The sequence below is a fragment of the Impatiens glandulifera genome, chromosome 6 (assembly GCF_907164915.1).
Source record: "Impatiens glandulifera chromosome 6, dImpGla2.1, whole genome shotgun sequence".
In the NCBI taxonomy this organism is placed as follows: Eukaryota; Viridiplantae; Streptophyta; class Magnoliopsida; order Ericales; family Balsaminaceae; genus Impatiens; species Impatiens glandulifera.
In genome coordinates this window covers 48,688,888-48,697,359 of record NC_061867.1, presented here as the reverse complement: position 1 = coordinate 48,697,359, position 8,472 = coordinate 48,688,888, and the positions used below count along the sequence as shown (strand labels likewise).

Below are 8,472 nucleotides of genomic sequence, written 5' to 3'. Positions count from 1 at the left end.
CATTTTATGTTTTTCTTAAAATATCTATGAAATATTAAAAAATTAACCATAAAAATAATTCATGAAATATTTTAAAAATATAAATAGTTTAAACACAACAAAACAAAATTAAACAAAATTAAATAATTGAAAGACAATAATAGAAAAATAAAGATCATGTACCAAAAGAAAAAAAATTAATATGTCTTCCAGAATTAAATAATAAAACTTATTATTATTATTTTAAACAAAATAGTTTTAGCGACAATCAGATAAAACAACCAATCATTCGCCTTTGACAGTCAATCATAGGGTTCAATTTTATTTTTCTAAATAAAATACATTAACAAACTAAGGTTTGAACCTAAAACTTTTTTAAAAAATATAATAATTTTTAAATAACTAAACTAGACTACTCGTTAAATATAATACGAAATTATTAATCTTTATTATATAATAAATTTAAAATACGAACAATTTTCGTATAGTGACCCAGAGCTTTGGGATTGTTTAGGGGCGGCAGACCCTAGGGTCAGCCGAAGTCGCAACTCAAGTGTTTTTAATCTAAAATAAATGACATTTTGGTCCTTAAAAATAAAATGTACTAGTATGAATTAAATTAATGTTTTTTATGGCCAAATTTTTTTTCTCATTAAGAAAATAAAGTTCTACTCTCATTTGGCGATTTTTTAAGTTCTAACCCAAATCGTAAAAACAGTCCAAGTTCTAACCCAAATCATTATAAATTTGGCCCACTTTCTAATGTTTTACAATTCAATATTATTTTAACATTTTTAATTAAAATATTGATTTTAAACCGACACCGAATTTCAACCGTGTTCTCCTTTTGAATTCTAAAGTGACGAGTGATTCCAACGTTTGAGCTGTGAAAAGTTCATGCTTCAAGACTAAGTTAATTCTTGGCGTACAAGTCAAGAAATTGCCTATTATATATATATTCCAAATTTATTTCAATTTTGTCAGAATTTTTTATTTGTTTAACTAGGCTTGACTTAATTTTTAAAGTATTTAATTACAAGTATTTATACTTTATGATTTAAAATATAGTTTGAATATTAGGAATGTCTATAAATACAAAACAATCTTAATCTTCTTCTTATTAGAACGATATGAAGAAGTGGTGTAACAACTGTCTTACGAAGATTGAATTGAGATGCGACGGAGGTTTTTTGTATGTTCGTTCTTTTTTTTTTTATTTATATCGATAATTAATGGCTTTATTTGACCTGAGATTTCATTGGAGGTTTTCTTATATGTTCTTTCTTTTTTGTTCTCAATTTATACAATTAATCATTTAGTTTGATTGAATGTTTGTAGGTGTTGTTCTTTTTGCGGTAAGGTTTTGATGGAAAGACTAAGCAAACGTATCAAGAAGATTAGGAGAAAATCATCGAACAAATTAAAGCAAATATCAACTTCTTATGTCCAAAGACTTTCGGTTAAGAATTCAAAAGGGGCAACACTTAATATTGGTTTTGATGGTTAAATTTTTTGTAAATTTAAACTATGTACATTATATTAGATCAGTGATGTTAATTATTTCATTACCCCCCAGCTAAACAATTCAATTTGGACTGTTTTGGGATTTTAATTTTATGTCTTGTATTTGTCTCTAACACTAAAAAAATATAATAAATTATTTTAATTGTATATTTATGTTGACATTTAGTTAAAGTAAATTATTTTAACTCATAAAATAAAATTGATACCAATAATGAAAATATCATGGTTAAGATTATAATAGAAAAAAACACTATAAAACATTATATTGAGACTTGATGTTGATCTCATTGCTCAATAAAAATCAAATAAAAAAACTGAAAACAGAAGATTATATTTTTCTGTTTATACTTTCTCTAAATTTTAAAAAAATTCAAGTATATTTCAAATTTGTCTCCTTTAGATACAGCTCATGTTATCTAGAGGAGGCTAGTACGATCTTAGAGTCATGACCCCATTTCAATTTAGAACGTTTTTAATGAGAATCGAATCTGAGACATTTAATCTCTTATCAAAGCTTATGATAACTTATGTCGAAGCATTATCGGGTCGATGATCTATCATATGTTAATCTTTGAGTGTTGATAATGAATCTGATAAGTCTTGATTGGTGACTTGATATTAAAGGGCCAAAATCATGATATGATATTCCATAACACATATATATATGTATATAAGATAAAATATGTGTCAAATAGTCTGTTAACCTTGTTCCTATTGAATTGTAGTTCATCTTTTGGTATAAATTGTATGCGTGTAAAGCTACACTTTTCCGCCTACATTTGGGCTTGACGATTCCAACGTAGAAGCAACTTCTGCCACCACGATTTTATCTCTTTTGAATTCAATGGAATTGCTTTACTACTACTTTCATTAGATTGTCCCCATATCACAGTGTAGAATCCAACTGCTATAATAGCTGCTCCAATTAAACTGCAAAAAAGTTAGATTGAATTGTCAGCATTTATAGTTTCCGTTTAATGATCTATTCAATGTCCCTATAGTTTGTCCAGTTTTCATCCACATTTCAAATAAAGACTGGAAAATTACCTGCCAAGATAAAGAGCATCACCAAGCAAAATCATTCCAGAGATTACAGCAATAACCATACCAAGGGGCTTGAACATAGTAACATAAAGAGGACCCTTCTCTTGTAAACACCATGTCACAATATTGTAACGTATCGCAATTCCAAACGTAGCCTAATAGGATTGGAAATAAAAAATGAAAATACTTAGCAAGATAATAGGGATCAAGAAATGCAAAAGAACTAATAGAGACAGAACAATAAAAAAAATAGCCATTGTGTTGTCGCGAGAGCAACTTCTATTGAATAGGTAGAAAAAGAAGAGTAAAAGCTGTTTACTTACAGCATATATAATAGCAAATGTGGGGATTCCGGGTGGTAATATCCAAGCAATTGGATTTCTTTCAACAAAGAATGCAATAATCGCACATTGTATGGTCCCAAACAAGGTGAAGAAAAACACGACAGTTATCTTATCTGGATATATCTTCACAGTTTCTGCCTGGAAAACACAGTTCGGTTAGTATTCCTCACATAAATGATCATTTTTAAACATCTATCCTCAATTTCAGTAAGATAAGAAGTTAAAAGTTATAGCATTTTTTTTATAACCAGGGACCCTTAGTTCATGTCACTTGCCTCTAAGCACAATTGATCCCTTGATCTAACACAAAGAATCGAGTTTTTCAACACGAAGCTAAATCTTCAGCTTAAGATTAAAAGATTTTGCTTGATTCTACAGTTTTAGATAAATAATTAGTCCAAAATATATAGCAGGAATCCTAGTTACTTGCTTTCTTTGCATCCATGGTAATCACGGGACTATCTTATAACCTTAGTAAACAAAATCTTGGTCAAGTTAACCAAAATAAGTCACCATAGTACTGATCAACAAAACACTTTTAAGATTTCTATATTTGGACATTGTCCCAGCCTGCTGATGGATATTTCAGAATTGCCAATAAAATCTTCTGACTGACTAGAGTAAGAGAAACCAATAAACATTACTATTATGTGCTTATCATCGTTATAAAAAGGATGTCCTAGACGATTAACAACTTTCTGAAGATATCTTGAAAGATTAAGTATAAGACTCTACTAGGAACTAGGAACAAGCTTAAAATACAAATGGCTTAGATGAGAATGATTCAATTGGCATATAATTTAATGCAAGATGGATTCTTAAAGAGATATAAGAATGTACAAATATTATACTGACAAATGGGTACTTACAAGAGAATAACATAACAAATTAACATAACAAGAAAATTTCCAACACTACTCTAATAAAGTGTAAAAGGGAGCTACTAGCGAGGCTTATGAAGCAATAAGGAGCTAACTTAGGTGCATTCATGCTTGAAACAATTTTTGATATTGAAGGAAGTTCCAATTTGTTGCATTATAGCCACAAACCAATCTGTAACAAATTCCAAAGAATAAGAACCAGCTGTTTGGTAAACTAGCATGCTAAGATATATATTTTTTAAATGTTATAGTTCGTATTGATAAATTTGTCACAAAGGCGATTACTAATAATACAAACAATGATTAAATGGAGTCTTTAAGACGAGAAGGGAATTTTAAGTTAACTATGATGTTAAATTAGTTCCAACTGTGTCAGTCTGTCAGATTAGGAAGGACGGTATGTTTTGGATTGAGGTGTGTAATAATAAATCTCCTACCAAACTCTCATTTGATCAAAAACGAGATTTTAATTCGTGATAAACTCAAGCAAAAAGGGTTTGCTCTAACTAGTAAAGCTGCATTTACGAACAGTCTGAATAAACGATTCATTACTTGTTTCTCTTCTGTTATTTTGTCATGTCTTTGAGGGATACGATCTAGTAGGTGTTCAAGGAAAGTTTGGTTAGGCCTAGACCATCTGGAGTGAAAGGAATCGAAAACGAATTTTTGTTTCTTTTATGAATGGAACAAATGTAACGGGTTGGAAGGTGTTTTGTTGAGGAGATGACCAATCATTACAATTTTCCCATTTTGGAGCATTGTGGCATTGAGGCATGCGATTTTTTGTTTTCGGGATATGAGAGTAACATATATGAAACACCAACATTGTTCACTGAAACAGCTCTATATTCTTTGATCAATATAATAAGACATGAAACTAACCTGTAAGATATTCCATGATGCAATTGAACAAGCACTTATTCCAAGCATAAGACCACCAAATGCCCAATTCGATTCATCAGCTGCAAGAGCCTGAGAATCTAAAGCAGATTGAGAAATACCAGACATAATTGGTGGACCTTTATATAGAGTATCCACCAATGCACCTGATACAGCCACTATAGTCCCAAGAAATTTCGCTACACTACTTGCACTCTTCATATCCATTTTCTCAATCCTACACATAAATAGAAGAATTCATAATGAAATTTATCCCCAAAAAAGAAAATTTATGATAATTAACACTAGATCTATCATCTATCAATCATTTACTTGAAAATAATGGCAAGCAAGAATGTGAAAACAGGAACAAGATTGTTAATAGCTGCAGCCAGAGCAGGAGAGCTATATCTGATCCCTGTATACCCAAAAAGCCACATGGTCCTCCTGCAAAGAATTGACATTTTTTTCAATCAGTTAGTTGAATAAGTATTAGATCTGAGAAAAGATCAGCATTGAATCTTACTCTTACCCAAATAAACCTAACATGAAAAATCTGAAGAGTAGAGGGAATGTGAAGGGTGATTGCTTGCTCCTGACACAGATAGAGATCAAAATCAAAACAGGGTTTTACTTTTAGTAGAAAGTAAATATTGAAAATTTGATGATCGAGATTTTGGAAAAGTGAGAAGACAAATGCATACAAGAAACCTGTAGATCCGGTTGATGAAGAAAGGGAAGAGAATTATGACGCCTATGGAATTGTAGTAGACAAGGTAAACAAATGTGCTCATTCCTGCATTCATGGCGGCTTTGGTGAAAATAAGCATTCCAACCTCGCCGAATTCTACAAAAACCATGGCTGCAAAGGGAGCGATCCCCTTTAACGAAGAAATCAAACCCATTTCTCTCGTTTTCTCTTCATCTTTCTCCATGATTTCTTTCTTCCTTAAATACCCATCTCCTCCCTCCTCTTCTCTGTTGCCCTTTCAATCTCCGAACGGCTGAATTTTCATTTCGTACCTTGGCTTCGAAGAACAGTGCCTAGAAAAAAGTTGACTTCTTGACCGTTTCATTTGAAATTTACAAATTACAGTTGGCCTATATTCTGTAAATTTAAGATCTATATATATATATACTTTTTTTTTATTGAGAATGAAGTAAAAACAAATAAAATTTGTATTAAAGATAAATTGAATTTTATTAAATTCCATTTTCATGTTAAATCCTCTTTTCATTACACATTATAAAGGTTTTATTTTTAAAAAATTAAATATATTTTTATGTTTTTAATAAAAATTTAAAATATATAATATTATAGAGTTAAAAATTAGATTGATATTTTTTTAAGAATTTTGCACGAATTCTCATACTATTCCTTAAAGTACCCCCAATGTTTGATTTAATTTATGTACTATCAAATAATTATGAAATAAATTTCTCATTAATTTTATATTTGAAAAAGTGCATATTGTCTTAATTTATATAAATGTAAAAAAATTCAACTTAAAAAAAGAGGGAAAATTAGTGCAAATAATTTTTTTTTTATAAATTATAAGTATAACTAAATAAAAACAAAGTTTTGTGAATAATTTTTATTAACAACAAGATTTAAAAAAAAAAATCTTTTTATAAATATTCATAATAATTAAACTTAGAAAAATAAATAGCACTACAACTATTCAAACTTTAGACCTAATAGTTAGAGTAGAGTAAACCATTTGGCAACAATGCTTTAATTATTGTTCTTTAGTTTGGTACCCTAAACTAAGTATCTAATTTGAAATGTCTTCCTCAAACACTATTAGTTCAAATTTGATTTGGGTTTTGAGTTTATCTTTTTTTTTGAACCCTCTACAAAAATGCAAGACAATTGATAGAATAAAAACAATTTTAGTTTTACAATTAAAAAAATTAAAATCAGGGAGATATCAACCTCAAAACTAGGAAGATACTCTTCATGTGAACCAACAAAATCATATCTCAAATCAAGTCTTACATGAAGATGTAGTGTGGTTAGGACCCTATTTTGTGTGTTGTTATAGTTAGAAACAACAATCTTTTCCTATTCAAAATTTATTTAACTTTGTCTAAAGTCAACTATTACCAGACACCTAATTTAATAAAAGGTTGGAACCCCATAGCCAACAAATCAAAATGTATTATTTTGAATGGTTAAATTGTAGTTAATTTGATATTACTATTCATTTATTTTATAATTTCTCGATAATTTACTTCTTCAACTCTACACAAATTTCTGGTTTTTCCTGCATAGAATAAAAATCTATAGCCACCGGTTTTCACAAGTCACTTTAATAAATTTTATTTCACTTATAAAAAAAACCTTATTAGATTAAGTATTTGAACCATCGATTTTTAAAATAAGTTGTTGATTTGCTCGAGAGATTAAGGGGAAGATTTAAGATCTTTTTTACACTCAATGTACCCATGAATTCAAATCCCATAATCAGCAAATTACTACTAATTTATTTTATAATTTTGAGCTAATTCACTTCTTCCACTTTTTTCTCCTTCATAGCCATCAATTTATTTGTTTTTTTTTACTAAAATATAAAATTCACATTATTCTCAATATCAATAGTAATTTATTTTATAATTTTGTGAGAATTCACTTCTTCCACTCCTCTCAAATATTTTTTTTCTTATGCATAGATTAAAAATCGATAGCCACCAGTTTTCACAAGTCACATTAATAAATTTTATATTTTAGGTACAAAAAAAACGTAAGATTGAGTATTTAACCCTTCAATTTTTAAACAAGTTGCTGGTTTGCCCGAGAGGTTAAGGGGGAAGACTTAAGATCTTCTGCACTCAATGTGCGCATGGGTTCGAACCCCATAGCCAGCAAATTAAGTTTGATTTCACTAAAAAAAAAACTCCATTTTCAAAAATAATAGGGGTGAAGTAATCTTTGCAAAACTGATATTTTGCCCCTGGAAAAAGACCAATATACCCCCTTAATAATTTTTCTCTTCTTTCTCTTTTCTCTCCATTTCTTTTCTTTCTCTCTTCTTCTCCCTCGGCCGTTTCCCCTCTTCTTTCTCTCTTCTTCTCCCACAACCAACAAATCGATCGACGAAGCAACTCTTCGATCAATGAAGCAATCCTCGACTCCCCGATCAACGCATGTAGCAACTCCCATCATTTCAGGTGAGTTTTTACGTCGTTTATCTCTAACATGCATGCTGAGTAGAAATGGTTTTAGGGTTTAGGTTTAGGGTTGTAGGAGGAGATTGTTTTGTGAATGTTGAATGGTTTTAAATTGTTTTAGGGTTGGAATATACATTTTGTGTCTGCACAAATGCATTTTCGCCTGCAAAAATGCATTATTCGTCTGCGGAAAAAAATTTTGCCTACTAAAAATGCAATTTAAAGCTTTGAACTGGACTAACTAGACTTATCCCATTATTTGCAAACTGGATTGATGAGAGTTTTAAACTTTATAAATTTGAAGGCCTTGATTTTAGTGAGCTATGAGGGCTTCACAATTGATGACCTTATTACCACTGCTTCCAATTGTAGGTATATGGTTATATAAACTTGATTTGTTTCTCTTTTTGCTGTTTTTGTATAAATTGGGATGTAATTGTTTTTTTGCAGATTTCTGAGAGAGTTAGAGAAAATTTTGATTCAAGCTCCACAACTTGAGAAAATTCAATCATTCGGTGCCTATTGACAGTGTTGAGAAGATTTTGATACAAACTCCACAACTGGTTGACCTAGGACAGATGCCCTTAATTTTGTTTGGATGGTTCCGATTGATGAAGGCGTTTCAACCTGCTTAGCCCACAATAATTAAT

The 8,472-nt window shown here is 30.1% G+C and overlaps 1 protein-coding gene and 1 non-coding gene across 3 annotated transcripts; one reads left to right on the top strand and one right to left on the bottom strand.

Annotated features, from left to right (window-relative positions):
• Positions 1 to 2,052: 2,052 nt before the first annotated feature.
• Positions 2,053 to 5,740, bottom strand: LOC124941873 (WAT1-related protein At5g40240-like). Of its 2 annotated transcripts, none has more exons than XM_047482235.1 (7): positions 5,363 to 5,740; positions 5,184 to 5,246; positions 4,985 to 5,098; positions 4,655 to 4,889; positions 2,871 to 3,029; positions 2,551 to 2,702; positions 2,053 to 2,433 (listed from the first exon to the last, which is right to left on the bottom strand). In XM_047482235.1, exons 1-7 carry the CDS (start codon positions 5,584 to 5,586, stop codon positions 2,277 to 2,279), a joined length of 1,104 nt encoding a protein of 367 aa, XP_047338191.1. In that variant the 5' UTR covers positions 5,587 to 5,740; the 3' UTR covers positions 2,053 to 2,276. The 2 variants fall into 2 exon arrangements, with proteins under 2 accessions (XP_047338191.1, XP_047338192.1); XM_047482236.1 differs by having other exon boundaries at positions 5,356 to 5,490.
• Positions 5,741 to 7,435: 1,695 nt separating this feature from the next.
• TRNAL-UAA lies at positions 7,436 to 7,519 on the top strand. Its single transcript has one exon. It is a non-coding gene; the product is annotated as a tRNA-Leu (tRNA).
• Positions 7,520 to 8,472: the final 953 nt, after the last annotated feature.